General features: G+C 41.8%; 1 protein-coding gene across 2 annotated transcripts in view; it reads right to left on the reverse strand.

Annotated features, from left to right (window-relative positions):
• The window catches only part of LOC144823915 (malignant fibrous histiocytoma-amplified sequence 1 homolog), a 235088-nt gene that overhangs the window by 5830 nt on the left and 212652 nt on the right, over nucleotides 1–16606 (reverse strand). For both annotated transcript variants that reach the window (XM_078682825.1, XM_078682826.1), the window contains exons 9-10: nucleotides 3852–3922; nucleotides 1646–1749 (exon numbers count right to left, since the gene is read on the reverse strand). In XM_078682825.1, coding sequence (XP_078538951.1) covers nucleotides 1646–1749; nucleotides 3852–3922 — 175 coding nt within the window. The remainder of the gene's footprint in view (nucleotides 1–1645; nucleotides 1750–3851; nucleotides 3923–16606) is intronic.

A 16606-nucleotide genomic window follows, 5' to 3' on the forward strand; every position in this document is an offset into this window, starting at 1 on the left:
AAACAGACCTCACCCACAGTGTGTGACATGCTTCATTATCGGGCCTGACTACTTCTTCAAAATAAATAATTGATTTCAAGACAATCTTATATTCTGGTAGAACTGCTACTGAGTATGAACCCCTTAAAAAATATAAATTGTTCCCATCTGAGAGTTTTAGCCCATCCTGACATGATTATTGTCGGGATGCAGACAGGTCCGATGATGGACGCGTGTTACAAATTGTGGGTGAGGCCTGTTTGTACAAATATTCATTGTGACTAAACATACAGTAGTGACGAGCCTAACCTCCGAGCTCTGTAGCCTAGCTATACTGTTCTGTGAGTAAGAGTATATTAGGGAAGAAGTATTAGCAGGCTTCATTTGCCAGTCACTCCTTCTTTGGTGTATTTTATTTCCCCAAAGTATGTAGTCGGGAAGGACTTTTTATACAAATCTTTCAACTCCTTTGCTGTATTATCCTCACTCCTGATTGGCACACACATTTCAATTTTCTTTGAGGCTAATTAAAACAATGTATCCCACATTTTACATGTTCAGTGAAAAAATGTGTTACTATTTGTAGCCAAACGCATCTCAAAGAAGTGGCAAACAGGTCTGTTCATGTCCAAGTCGTTACAATTAAAACCTTGTATGTAGCATATCTTGGGTAGAAGCGCGGGCAGTTGAATATCACATTACTGTAAACTGATATGCCACATCTACCAAGTGACCCATGTAATTCATAAACCTTCAGCCAGTACTTACTTTAAAGCCCGCACTACTTTACTGAGTTTGAAGGTTCAGATTTATAAAGGAAAAAGCATGAATGTCATCAAACACCTAGACCAGTTGACCAAAAAAACCACTGGCCGGAAGACAGAGTCAGAGGTAACAATCGGCCCACCAGGCAGAACTAATCCCTTGTCCTTTCTTTCTTACTACAGCCTCCCTTGCCTTGACAGGCAGCGCAGACAAGCAGATTCCAGCCTTCACCTTTTCGAACTGTAATGAAACATCTTGCACTACTCACTCTACCAGTGTTTAACAAGTACAAAGGGGTACCTACTTGAACACACATTTGGGAAACACTACCCCACCCCACCACAATCAATTTAACATTAGGCACTCTCGCATCAGCAGTGTGAATGATATGGGAAAACTTACACACTATAGAAAGTAAGATCCTTTGTCATTCTTTCCAGCCCCTACAGACAACTCTGTATCGCATTCTTGATTTTGAAGAACACTTACATAATAGAAATGAAGCCATATTAAATGTTTTAATGACACAAATATGCTTTACCAATATTCCTCTCAGCTACAAATTACCAATCAAAATAGTACTACTTTTTTTACAAAACGTTTATTGATAGACATGTAAGTGTCTGTCTCTGATATTAAATTATGACTAACGTTACACTACAAAGAACACAATGCCTTTTGGCATACGAGTGCTTAGATATAAGCGGCATTTTACTTGTACACTTTATTGGTTTAAAAATATTTTTTGGGGTATTTGTGAATCTGTTCTTTTTAAGTAGACATAATAGTGATAACCAGGCTAAATTCAAATATCTATCATCCACAATCAGCCATGGTTTCTGACAATTATTGTTTTTAGTCATATGAGTTTTCTTTTTTTTATGCTGGTGATCTAACATACCTGTTTGTGTACATTTATACTAGGTGATCCAACAGTGGCTATCCCATAGTTCGTCACATAAACATTGGAACTGCGTTGGGGGGATTCGGGATCCCATTCTGGAACTAAAATCAAAAGAGAGACCATTCATGAAAAGCTTCGATAGTGCTTCAAACAGTTTTTTAATAATTTCTAAAAACATCAAAACATCGCAGGAACACTGCAGACCCACCGTGAGAGACCATTTTGTTACACTAACCGCAACATCACAGAAGACCTATCTTCTACATTGATTTTAACTGACCCTTTTTAGACTAAACACTGTGCACTCCATAGTTTCATGCCCTAAGCTTGGTGTCAGCCCCGCCGACCTCCTCTGTTGCCCATGCAATAATGAATCACCACAAAATGGGTACTTGTAGTAAAATCTGATTCACACATCATGTGCTGAGCCAGTTGCTGTAAACATTTCAGTGATATTTCTGGGGTCATTAACAGGACAAACCCGTTACATACTGCACATATAAAGGCTATTCACATGGTCGAGGTCCATAGGCACTGTATAAAATTTACTTTTTAGATGTTTATTTGATCAAAAATGTCAAGTGTAAGATTTCTTGATCAGAACTGTTAACAACTACTCTGATAAGATCTATCCACGTTCTGAAATGTTTTTCATGATTAATGTTTGGGAATTTCCTCCCTTTGCTGCTGCCCGAAGAATTAACATTGTCAAAATGGCAGTTTTCTCCTTGTTTGTACTCCGTGTGACAAAAACAAAATATATATTAATCCCATCAAAACTATTATTGTTTAAACAGAGAAAGACTTGAAGGATAGATGGAGAAAATGTTGGCATTGGTTTAGGGTTGGATTGGGATAAAAAATAGGCCCGGCACGCTAAAAAGAAGTGGCCCACATTGGCAGATTGCCTTTCCGCAAAACACTGCTTCGGCAAAGTTTTATGAAACGAAGGGGGCGGGGGTCTCTGACAGAGGAAAGTTTTCTTAACTTCTTTTAAATAAAATGCATGGTTTAGTTCACACTGGTGAACCACACATTAATACAAGTGAGATCATGCTCAGGCCCCCTGGCCACCTCAATCTGTATGTATTATTGGGACGACCCAAAGACAGAAAGGGAGTGACACCTCTGCCCTGTTGGTAAAACGGAGGTAACAGGGGCCCATCTGCCTCCAGAAAGGCCACTGGCCCGCTGGCGGCATTCAAACAGCACAGACATCGCCCAAATCGGCTGCCCAAAAATGCGGCCCAAAGCTGGAACGCAGATACCCGCCCCATAGCCATTGCCCGCCTTACCAATCTGACCCTTGATTGGCCTAATTTACAAATGATTAAAGAAAACACTGGGCCTTGAACGTGCAACTGCATACTGCTGTATATATTAAGAAATATGTGCCTGAACCTCAGACTCTGAGTCTTTTTTTCTTATAAGTTCCAGCACTTCAATGTTTTTTAAAGATCCAATTTATATAGGATATTTGTAGGATCTGGTACAGAATGAAATTATAATTATCTAAATGTCATTAATACTGTCTTTACATTGGTACAGGATACTGTAGATATGCATTAACATAGGTTTCCATATATTTTTCATCTTTAATAAATATAAAATCTGGGTGCTCTGTTTAATAGTCAATAACCATTAAAATGGTGCATTTTCAATTTACTACAAAGACTGTATCTGTTACAACCGGGTATTATTTTGACAAGCCTATTGTATTCAACCAAGAAGTCCATATTCCCCGTTTCTATCAAACACCACCAGCTCCACTGCTCTCAAACTATTTATAATTATGAATCGTAGGCACTAACAGTGTTATTCACATGTAAGCTTGCAACAAATGGGTCTGAACCCTTGATGTGAAATTTTAATTAATTTGAATTGCCCATGTCCAGCAGCAAAGAAGTTGACAACTGAGCTAATCAGACAGATCTGATAATCTGGATGTACTTCAACTCATTGGGCCTGGTATTACGAACTTCTGCCGTTATTAAACAAATGTAAAGTCCAGAATACCAAAGCAACATATATTCAGACTCCCAAATTCTGCAGCAGCCATTGGGCACTGAAGCTCCTCCACCACTGTAACATAGAGCCACAGAAAACCCAAGCAGAAATAATGTTCCACCCCTCCTTCCATTTGAAGTTGTCCATCTCATTGCATAGCCCTCTACCTCCTTGAAGCAGTCTTCTTGCCCCTCACCTTTTGGTAATAGTAGCTCAGTCTCAAATTTGTTGCAGCATGTTTCACAGGTTTTCACTTCTTCCTTGGTCCTAAAATAAGAATATGTAATGATATGACTGATTGAGCAGTTTAGAAAACACCACAGTGAGGATGATGTAAGTAGCTCTCACTATTTCATTGGTGCAGCTATGCCCCAACCTGCGGAAGGCAGAAATTGCCTGCTAGCAGATGGGCTGTGTGAATTTAAAATGGCGTCTTCTTAGACAGCCAAGTCAACAAGCAAACAGTGGTTCCCAATGGTATGCCTTACAAATATCCGAAAATCAATCAATATAATCAACAGTACAAAGCGTAATCAATATTTAGAATATGCACAACATTAGTTAATGTTCATCATAGACATAGGCCATATCGTAAGGACTTCAATTCAGTGGCATTAATGTTGTACTTATTTTCATTGCTCACATATAAACACAATAAAAAGTGCTCAAGTATTCACAGGTGTGAGGTTCACACTGAACCAAGTGTGTATATTTATATTTTCAGGCAATGGACTACCCACTCTCAAATAATGGTACAAGGCCAACTCCAAAATGCATGTTACTTACCTGCATAGTGGAGGTCAAACATGCTGCAGACATCGCCCAAACTATCCTCCCATTTGAATTGGACATTCTATTCCTGACTGAAACTTGGCTAAATCAATGGTCTACACCCCTGCTTGATATTCTAGTAGCTTCAAACTACACCATCCTGCATCTAGACTGTCCGCAACAACAGGTAGGAAGGATTACAATCATCCACAATAATTTCCTGCATGTCAAGAACTTCCCAGTGGACAGCCTCACATCTTGTAAATATAACTATGTACAGAAGGCAGATTGCTGGCTAAAGTACACCTCATTATCACCCTCTGGGAGAGAATCAGGTGTTCAACAAACACATAATGGAAATAATTACAGCACACAACATGCTACACCGCAATGCCTTCTTTCTCGGAGATGCAACTATACATTGAAACGATGAGGATGACACAGAGGTCTCTACTCTAAAACACTGTGTCTCAGATCAAGACCTGACCCAATCGTGCACAATACTAACACATTACAAAAGAGCAACGCTCAACCTAAACATAGAAAGAGCACTGACAATTGAATCTATCAAACATAACGACCGGTCCGATCATCACTCAATCCTAGTGTGCGTGCGCACACACACACACACACACACACACACACACACACACACACACATGCACACACACACACAAAAAAAATCAAACAAATCAAACATTAGTGCTGGGTTAGAGACACCAGAAACATGAACAGGGAGGACCTGGCCTTGCTTTGCTGACAAAGCTCACTCCCCCAACTGAAATGCAGAATGTTATCGAATTAAAGGAGCAATACAATCTAACAGTGACAAACATTATGGAGACAGTGGCCCCACTTAGTCTCAAAAGGCAGAAAAACAACCCACCGACCTTTCGTACAATCAAAACCTAAAGTATCAAAAAAAGGAGTCTTAAACTTGCCGAGCATAAGTAGAGACATAAATACTTGACGTTCCATCTAATCATACTACGTGAATGACAGAACAACTGCAAAAAACACATTTGGAATGCAAAAGCATCATACTTTAGATCCCAACTCGATGACTTACGAAACTGTTCAGGTAGACTTTTCAAAATTGTTAACACACAAAGAGGGGCAAGTAATGCAGCCAGGATTAGCAGCACCTTAGAGGGAAACTAAAAAGCTTTCTCAACCTTTTTGAAAGAAAGATTCGTAAAAAGAAAAAAATCTATTGTGAACGACAGAGAAATGTTACATGTCACTACAAGCAACGATCACCATTGCCAAGGTAACTCTACATCTCCAGAGGAGGCTCAAACTACAAACCATCCACCCAAGACTAAAAACTAGGCAACCAGGAGAGAATTCAAAACACTAAATGAAGATGAGGTCCACAAGAGCTTATTATCCATGAAACCAACTGCACATTCCAATGACCCAATCCTCTTCACGATACTAAAGGTACTCAGCTACCATTTTACCCTCTGTTGATGGCGATCTGAAAACTCAATTCTGAAGCAAGGTATAATCCAGAAGTGCCTGATAATAGGGTAAGTGACACCCCTCTTGAAAAAAGCTGGTGCAGACCCTACAGCTCTGAACAGCTTATGTCTGGTCTCGTATTTCTGCTTTCTCGTCAAATTGTTGGAAAACCAATTGTGCCAGTATAATGAACAGTTCAACATCTTTCGATAAATTTCAATCAAGATTCAGACCAAAACACAGCACAGAAATAGCCATCGTACACGTCAAGGACAATGCCCTCAAGATGCTTTACTGTGCTGTTTTCTGCTTACTCATCGTTCTAGACCTCTCATTAGCATTTGACATAGCCAATCACAACAGCTCATTTAAATTAATAGAAAGCAGAATGGGGCTATCAGGTAACACGGAAAAATGAACAAGTCCCACTTATAGTATGTGGGCCATGTGTTATATTTGTATGACAAGCTAAATTTACCCAATACAATTTTTCGACACCACAACAATTTCTATCGCGAACACTAATTAAAACTACTGCTTCCAAAGTGTGTGTATCCAAAGGATGCAACCACAACAGTAATGTAAAAAACATGAATAATTAAAAAATATACAAAACAATTTGTTTCATCATTATGACATTTTTACACAATCACAATCAATCCATACACATGTTTTATAATATTAAAAACAAGAAAACTATACAAAAAGTCAACGTAGCGTATCGGTGACTGAGATGAAAAACCTTCTTCAGGACAAAGTTTTCTATTAAAATATCTGTTATGTGCCTCCCCAGTTTGATTCAGGTGGAAAGCGCCTTTTTGGTTGAATAAAAATTAGGAATGTCCTTATGATATGATACTATTCCTCCAGGAAGTCGTTCGTAGGTAGCAGGGAGGCCGTAATCTTTAAAGCATATTTTTAACGCATAATTTGCTACATCAAGAGAGCAACCCCATCAGTAGTTCCTCATCCTAAAGGACAACCTGATGAAGGACAAGCAAACAGAGGCCCAATAACGTTTTGCCTGTTCATAAAAGACACAGTTTTTAGTAGGTCATTAAACAAATTAGCGGTAGCTCCTACGAACGCAAATTGTATCCTGGAATAGTATCATATCATAAGGACATTTCTAATTTGTATTCAACCAAAAAGGCACTTTCCACCTGAATCAAACAGGGGGGGCACATAACAGATATTTTAATAGAAAACTTTGTCCTGAAGAAGGTGTTTCATCTCAGTCACCGAAACGCTGTGTCGACTTTTTGTACAGTTTTCTTATTTTTAATATTATAAACCATGTATATGGATTGATTGTGATTGTGTAAAAATTTCATAATGATGAATAAAATAGTTTTGTATATGTTTTAATTATTCTTGTTTTTTGCATTACTGTTGTGGTTGCATCCTTTGGATACACACACTTTGGAAGCAGTGGTTTTAATTAGTGTTCGCAATAGAAATGTTTGTGGTGTCAAAAAATTGTATTGGTACATTTTAGCTTGTCTTTCAAATATTACACATGGTACACATTCTAAAAGTGGGACTTGTTCATTTTTCCGCGTTGGTTACCCCATCCCATTCACAATAGGGTTTCTCCTCCTTTTTCCCTCGCTATCAGGTAACATACTCAACTGGTTTGCATTCTTGTCTAAGAACCGTTCACAATTAATCAGACCAGGTAGCTCTCTATCAAATGTTTCCCGAGTGAGACGCCGAGCCCCAATGGGTTCAACCATCTCCCCCACACTCTTCAACCTCTACAGGCAGAAATCCTCAATTGAACCTAGTATACCACGTATATGGATATTATGTGCAATTATGCTCAAAGATATCCTCCCTGAAAGAGATCCTTCGACTCAACAACACTCTAGTAAAAAGCACAAACCTGCCTGTCTCAAAACAACCTCTGAAAATAGAATATCTACTCATCTCCCCCTCATAACACCTCTGTAGCAGGGTGGAGGGGATCGTAACCGGCACTGACTGGTGGAGCCCTGATAATCACCCCGCCCCTTCTGCTTCAGAACTCCTGGGAAGTGGAGTCCAAAGAATGGTGGAACCGGCCGGACAGCCGAAAGGAGAACTGTTACTTTAACGCAGAAGAGGAAGATAGGGAAGACACGCCCCCCTGTGACGCGTTGTTGTGCCTCAGCGAATCCAGCCGGAAGCAAGGAGTCACGCCCACCTATGACGCATGGCCGAGAAGAGTGGACAAATACCCGGAAGGACAGAGATCGGGGTGTCCCCACACCTGTGAGGAGAAGAGCGGAGAGCGTGGGAGTTACGAGGAGGAAGAACGGAGAGCGGAGATAGCGGAGGAGCGGAGACGATGAGAAGCAGTGCCAGGAGGCCAACATTTCCACGAATCGCCCAGTCACGCTCACAGAGGAGTGTGGCTCACACAGGTGCGTCAATGTGTGGCGGGCTGGCTTGGGAGGCGTGGTAACGCCATGTAAATAGTGTAATTAACGCCTCTCTTTCCCTACCTGATATCCCTTAACCCTCCCTGCCTCCTTCCCTCACCTTCGTCCCGTGCACCAGTCCATCACGCTCGGATACAGTTGTAAAGCACACTAGAGCACCGGTGCCCTCACGTCCTTGGTCCCCCTGGGGTACAAACAACCAGAACAAACCTCTGAGAGTTCTCTTTTTCCTCTCTGCATGTGGCGCTGGGCGAACACCAAGGACGAGGAACCCGCCGAGACCAGACCGAGGGGAACAAGTCCCAGAAGACCCAGAAGCCTTACGGAGTCCCTGAACCCGGCAACCCTTGAACGGGAAAGACTTACCCAGAGGAAAAAGAAAATGTTTATACAAATAAAACCTCATTTACCCCATTCAGTAGTACGTGTCCCTCCTTCTGAACCGCCACAACCTCCCAACCCATCGGAATACCACTGTATTAAAATCTTACCATGAAAGCATGTCAGTGAAACCACATGTCGTGCACTATTCCAACTCAACCTCCTGAAGAGGGAGGAAGTAATACCGTTCCTGCCACCACCAGATTTCAATCTAGCAGTACAATCATTGATATGTAACTCTTTTCTACTTGATTTTGAGTCAAACTCATCGACCCCAATTTTCAAAGAAGAGGTGAAAAGAATCCTAATGAACAGATTCTTGACATAACATCTCGCAGACCCTGAGGCGATACTACAACTATTAATAGCCCGTGAGCACCTTCATCCAAGCAGAACGTCCAGAAACATTGTCCACCCATGTGCCTTGAACTGGATCATCTCACAACCCAGAATGGCATCTTTACAGGAACCGCTTACTGTTTGCTCAGTAATATTCGTGGTGCATCCTATCTCATATCATATTTTGTTAATTTTTTATGTTACATTTTTGCTCCTGTTCCAACTTGTGTACAGCACTCTGATACTCTAGGGTCATGTTTGCGCTTGATAAAACTCTTTGAATTAAATTAAAATACAAAAATAGGACTGATTGATCATAGCACAGTATGCTTACAAAAAATATCAGATTTGTTTTATGTATGTCGAACTGACCATTGATGCAATCGTGTTTTGGGCTTGAGGTATAATTTCTTCAGTATTATAACTGGTGAATTCCAGTGTTTTATTTAGTTTAAAATATTACGTTAACTAACCTTTTCACCTAACAATACCTTCACTTTAATCTTTGTTTTTATATATATTTGCATGCACACACACATGTATATTTATATATATGTGTGTGTGTGTGTGCATTTCTGTATACTCACACACACATGTATTTTTGTAACCATATTTTAAATTTTGTTTTTTGGGGACCACAGACCCTCCTACTCGTTTACTCTTTATCGTTACCCACTCCTAAAACCTAGAAGTACCCTCACTTCCCTTTACCTCTACCAGCCCCTGAACCATAAATTCACCCTTACATCCCTTTACCTCTACCCACACCTGAACCCTAAATTCAACATTATCTCCACCCACCCCGTAGCCCTAAAATAACCCTTAACTCCCTTTACCTCTACCCATACCTAAGTCACTATTTAATAAATAACATACAAAGCATGTTATTTTAGAAAAACAATACCTGATTGGGAAACTATTGTGCGGTAAACGTACAAAGACCTACCTGCATTGTTCTTACCTGTGTGATAAATGGCCTGGGCGATAAGGATGTAGAGTACATGCTGTTTTCTAAAGATGCTAAGCGCACCCAATTGGAAGATTTGAGATTATAAGTGTGGCAGACTGAGATACAGACAGCATATTGGAAAACCACCTGTAAGGACAATGGTTCCTAAGTAGCAGGTAGATAGGCTCTAGCATTTTGCAAACAGACTAGGAAGTGTAACCTAAACTGAGCCCCAGTACTAGGTTAACATGATGTAACAATCACAAAAAATCAAATTTAACAAAAATGATTTTCAGTCAGTGCCACCACTCAACTTAACATATCAAGTTAAGTGGAAAAATCCCTATGAAATATTCAATGCAATAAAGTGTATTTATCAATCAAAAGACAACCCATGTGACAAGCAGTAAACTATAAACAAAATCATTATGTGCATTATTTTCTCATGAGACAACCCAGAACTAAGATGGCATACAATACCAAACTGTTTCGCATAAACAATGCCCTGGGAGCATACAAGGGAGAAAGCCTTTTTTTGTTCTTAACACATATATGATGAAAATCATAGTAAATAATCATGAATATTATTTGTTTTGAAAGTGTCAACTTGAACCAGAACAGTAACAAATAATTTTACCTTTTTTGTGTCTCCTTTTTTATAAGCAAAACGCATATAGAAGAAGGGTATGCATTTCATTTTATTTCATTCAGTCATAGTCTTTGTGATGACTAACTAACTAGTAGTCCTTTTCTTCCTTTTGTGTTTTTAGTGCTGCACAGTTCTCCATAGCTACATTTTCATCAAGTCCTCCAAACAGTGCTTGGGACTCGTAGTTTGGACACATATGCACTTTGATGACAGGGAAATTGGTCAAACTGTGGTGATACTAGTGGATGGTGCAAGATAATATTAGCTGTTAAACTGTATCTTTAAATGGATAATTTCAGGTTTTTTAAATTAGTTTGGTAACCATAACTTTACTTGAACTATGTTTTTTGAGTTTTTTTTAAATATATGTTAATGTTATATGGGCAAAATACAGCATAATTTACCTTTAGCAATTACTTAACATTTTTTTCAGTTCGTTTTGAGCTTTTTTATGATATTCCACATCCAAAAGATGTATTTCTATTTTAGCATTCCCAACTCTCTGTTTGACAAACTGCCACTGCAGCGGATTAGTTTAAGGGCCTTGGCACTCGACCCAACCCACTGTGCAGCTAACCCCCTCTTCGCACAGCTTTAGGTCATGTGCAGTGGGTGTTGGCCACAGGGCCTTGGCTGTATCTCTGGACCCTAAGACATTTCTAGTTCTGCTTCAGCTCAATAATCCATTGCCTTTAAGATGACCCTATATCTGAAATCAGGGCAAAACACAACTAGACAGTTCTTGTATCCGAGTAATGGCCCCAGCGATGTTAGCCAAGGATTGTCAGGAGCATTGTGCGGACAGCGGATGTCCAATAGGGACTGTAAGTAGTCCCTGATGGGAATCAGACACCCACATATGGCATCAAGTTTGGCTGCCACGAGCTCGAAACCCACCAGCAGCTGATTAGATATCTCGACCTGGCAACCCAACACACGGAGTTGGAATTCCATGTTATGTTCGGGGGGTTCCTGGGAGTCAGCCGTGGTGGTGTGTGTTTCCTGCTGTGTGGTCTGTGCAGAGCGTGGGGTCACCTCGAGGCAGCTGGGCTGACCTGCTCCTGGGGGTGGGGTGCGGAGGCTGTCCATTAGCCGTTGGAGGGTGTCTGAGCATATGTGCAGGTTGTCCTCTTCATCATCACTGATGAGATTTGTGTTCTGCTCTGCAGTAGGTGTTGATTGTCTCTCAGCAATGTAAAGGGGAGATGCAGGTTAACAGAGTTAACAGATTGTCCCATGTATGTTGACGCTTTGTAGATGTTTACATACAGAATGCATGACAATGTACATTGTGACTGTTTTGGTGGAGCTGACTATTTGATGGCAGACAGTGGGAATTTCAACTACATGACGGATGTGTGGTTGTACTCGTACATCATCATCACACAGTGTCAGGCAGTGCCAGATGTGAGTGGCCAGTTTTCTATGCACAAGCGGAACCTGTTGTGTCCTCTGTCCTGTGGTGTAGGTAGTACACTTTGTACCACATTGCCGTCAATGTTGATGTGTCATGTTTGCTATGTGTGTGTGCTGCATGGTGGGAGAGTCGCTCCTGCAGCTCTGATTTCGTGGCCCCTTATCCCTTGCAGGTGGTGTGCTTTTCGGGGGCTGAAATGATTACGACTTGGGTCATTTGTGCTCTTGGACAGATTTTGTGGTCTAGTGCATTGTTTGTCTGCTGATGTGTAATGGACGTCAGGGGTTGTTTGTGCACGTGGAAATGTCAGAGCGTGACCTGCTCCTTTGCTATCGGTCATGCAGTGTCACTTGCATAGTCAGTGTGGCTCACACATCCGCTGCTTTTCTGGATTCTGCACTTGTGCATGGGTAAGTTGTGTCGTTGGTGATATGGAGGGGGCCCATATGTGCACATAGTGGACAGGGGCCTCCTTGGTGTTTCTATGTGTGCTGCAGTGTGCCAAGGGTATCAGGGACATGTTCCACTATCATTGTGCATGCGCACTGTGCTACAAATGATGCATGTGTGCCATTGTGCCCATCTCCCCCGCCCCCCCAGTCCCTGGTCATTGCTCACCCTGTTGCTGTTGGGTCAGATCATATTGTGCTGTGTCCAGACCCCCAACTCCTGCCACCGTCTCCACACTGGTGACTGTGGCCACCATTTCCTCCAGCTCATCCAGCACATCCTGTGGCGCAGGATTTCCACCTCCATTCTCCGTTGCTGCCTTCCTGTTGGCGGCGAGTTTCTGTTTAATCTGGCTTTGCACATCATGCCAGCGCCTCTTGACCTCCTCGAAACTCCGACTGCATTGATGTTGTTGACGATGGTCTGCCATATTTCCGTTTGGGTTTCCAGTCTCGCAGTGGAGGTGATGAACAGTTGTTGGTAGTGTTCTGTCACCTCCGTGACGATGATCCGGTCTTCCTGTGGACTGAACCCTGTCTTCCTCTTTCTCTTCTCCTTGCCCTTCCCCGAACATGGGGGTCATGGCTCGTCCTCTGTGGGGCTTGTAGGGGTCGGGTTGTCCTCTGCATTGGGTCCGGGTGCATCCATGGTGCTACGCAGTTTGATTTGGTTTTAGTGGTGGTTTTTTTGTTGCTTTTATAGTGCATTTTCGCGCATGACGCATGGGAATTGCAGGCCTGTCGCTGGTTTTTGTATCGCGATTTGGGGCATCGCAAGTTTTTGGGCGTTCGTGTTTCGCATTGTCTGTGCGTTGTGGTAATTTTTACGCAGTCATTTGGCACGTTATCCTGCTACTATCACATGGTGCCGCCGGGTTGGCAATTGGACGTTAAGATGGTGTTATTTTCTCGCGATAGACTGCTATGTTCAAAGTTGCGTTAAGTTAATTTTGCGATGGTTATCACACGTTCTTGAGAATATCCCCCCATGTTAAAAGTAAAGATCTAGCATTCTGACAAATTTGGTGTAATTCCGTTCAGCCGTTTTTTCTGTATTCAATTTTAGTATGGAAAATTGCATAGGGAAAGTACATTTTTGGGACCCCTCTTTTTCTCGTCTGCTGCTTGAAGGATCACCTTGAAACTCTCAAGGAAGGTGGACAAGACTTTTTAAGGAAATAGATAAGGTGGATGAGACTTTTTTTTAAGTATGTAAAACCACAAACATATAGGTTAAAGGTCCACGAAGTAATGCCATGTGCTGTAATTAAATGAATGGTAGTGGCAGACATGCGTGGTAATGGAATACACCCAGTATCTTCTCATGAGCTCACTGTCTTAACTCATGTTCATAAAACTGGAAAGGGCATAACATTTCAGAGTGCTATAGTAACTACATTTGTATTGTTTAAGGGAAGCACTATGGAAATAATCTTTACTTTAAACAGTGTTTATTACATTTTACAGTTTGTTTAACCCTGCTAGGTGTAGATGTCAGCCATTGGGCGACACCCTTCCAACACTCTCCAGTGCATCTGTCGACCTTTGTCTGACACTGGGGTGGGCTGAAAGGGATCCTTTAAAAACATATTTTTACAAAGGGCGGGAGAGATGAGGAATCAACTCCGCAACAGCCCCCAACTCTCCTTCTCGCCTATCGCTCTGTCACAGATTCCCCAATGTAGCAACAAAAGTAGCAAGGTGAGTGCTCTCTCCTGCTGAGGTGTAAAAAATGCCTAGAAAGGCATCCCATGTTTCCTCGGAGGCCTCATTGGATAGAGGAGAGTCTTTCCTTTCCAATGAGACCTCTCTGAAACAGTTTCCTGGCTGTGGATCACAGTCACAGTGCGATCCACAACCAGGAAACCCATTAGGCCACCAGGGATATTTGTTACGGGCCGGCTTTAACCCTGTGATGCGCCCCCAGGGGAATTCCCAAAACTTTTTTTAAAATAGAAGAAATTGTCAGGGGCTCAGCCCTCCTTGCATACAGGCCCCAAACTGAACCTCTATCATAGCCTTATAACCTGCTGCGGATGGCTACACCAGCTAATAAAGGCCCTGAACCCCAGTTATAAGCCTGAGACGCCGACGTGGGCTTATAATGAAGGTGAGGGCCTTTAACAACAGGTATAACCCAAGGCACAAGGGCTATAAGGCTATTAGAACATTCCACCCACTAATGGTAAAATGTTCTAAATAAAAATGGAAAAACAGAAAGACAAACATTGGAATGTTGGATTAGAAGGCTAATACAGCCATTATAAGCCCAGAGCCACTCCATTTCCTTCGATGGATCTCTCCACATTCCAGTGTTCTAATAAGTTCTGATGGATGATGAACATGGCAAGAAGGGACAAGCATTTTACCCATACATGTAGCTTTGGGTGCAGAGTTCTCTGAAATTCTATTGTTTTTTGTAAAGTTCACTATCTCACAGGAGGGTATCCTGTCGCCAACGTAGATTTGGGGGGGGGCCCCCACATTTTGGAAATGCGTCTTGCCTGGGGGGCCAGTTGCAGTTGCACGTATTTCCAAAACGAAAGCAAAACATTTAGGTAGGAGGTTGACCCTCAGCATATGGATCGACCCCCTTTGGAGCCATATATATTTTTTCAAATGTGTTTTTTCCGGTGAGGTCAAATTATTCTGTAATGCAAAGGGATCAACTTATTTCCACACAGTGGAAGGGCCTGCGCAAAGGCTGACTTATTGTCTTTCAGTTTCATTTGGTTGCTAACCTGGTATTATGAGGTGGAATGTTTGCTGACATAGTATTACCATGTCTACAAACCATAAAATAATGAAGTCAAACTGCTGCCTAATGTCACATAATTTGCCTTTTCTTGCTGCATCATTTAGATAACGCTGCTGCATAATTCCATTGACCTTGGTGATAGCACTGTAAGTTTTCACAAGGAGCACACCTGTGCACAAAGTTGCAGGGGGTACTTTGTGAATGTGTGCTTCTGGAGATCAAAGATAGATTTGTAGCTTTGGGGCATTATATTCATACTGGCGATCCCCCAACAATAAGGTTTTGCATATGTCTTGACAAAAGTATGCTGTAGTATTATGTATGTGTCAAGATGAAGTAATACTGTGTACTTTTTTGTCTTTTTTCATGTCTTTGGAGAACCTGCAGATTTACCAAAATAAGTCTTTTTTTGTTTATTTACTGTTGCACAAATCTCACAGATGCACACACCCAGCAAGTGATTTAGAACAATATTTCTACCTTCTACGTAGGACAGTGTTTCTGAAGGATGGTTTTTGCCAGTTATCAGAGATGGCATCTCGGTGGATGACTGCTGACTAGGCCCTAACTCGGGCTATGGAGGACAGTTCTGAGGCAGGCTCAGAAAATGAGACAGCAGATACTGAGACAGCATCTGAGGGAGAGAAAAATGGAGCAGAGTCTAGAAGTGATTTTTCAGTCGGTGGTGTTCCATCTGAATACTCATATTCCAGCGAATCTGAAAGACATGATGATGTCAGTCATGCTGTCCCTTTGCAAGCACAGTATGTGCAGTGGAGTGACCATAGCAGGGTAGACTAACCCAGAGAGCAGGCACGTGTGGCCGCAAGCACAGACGGAGTGCTCTCTTGGTAACCCCCCAATTTAGTTCAGCCCCAAATTCTAACGTTCACTGGCAACGCTGGATCCAAACTCAATACAGCCATTTATTTGCCAATTAAGTACATCCATCTCTTTTTTTATGTTGACTTCCTTAAGCAAATTGTGAAGTAAACAAATTTGCATGGCGAACAATTTTTGAGGGAGAGGCACCCTAGGCCTCATTCTAGGGCACACCAGTGGACTCCCACTTCACTTGAGGAGTTTGGGCCTTAAGCTTAAAATGGGGTTAGTGCACAAACCAAACTTGCAGTCCTACTGGTCTACTTGCACAGTTTGGGTAACATACATCTTCGCACCGTACATGAGCAGAGATCAATGTTTGTTATTGCAGCGTGTGCCACATTTCAATGACAATTCTGCTGCATTGCTGAGGGACCATCCAGACCATAACAGGTTGTTCAAAATTCAGCCTGTCATGGAACATTTTTCTGCCAGGTCTCCAGAGACATATACTCCTGGAACATATATA

The sequence above is a fragment of the Lissotriton helveticus genome, chromosome 3_1 (genome assembly GCF_964261635.1).
Source record: "Lissotriton helveticus chromosome 3_1, aLisHel1.1, whole genome shotgun sequence".
NCBI classification, from domain to species: domain Eukaryota; kingdom Metazoa; phylum Chordata; class Amphibia; order Caudata; family Salamandridae; genus Lissotriton; species Lissotriton helveticus.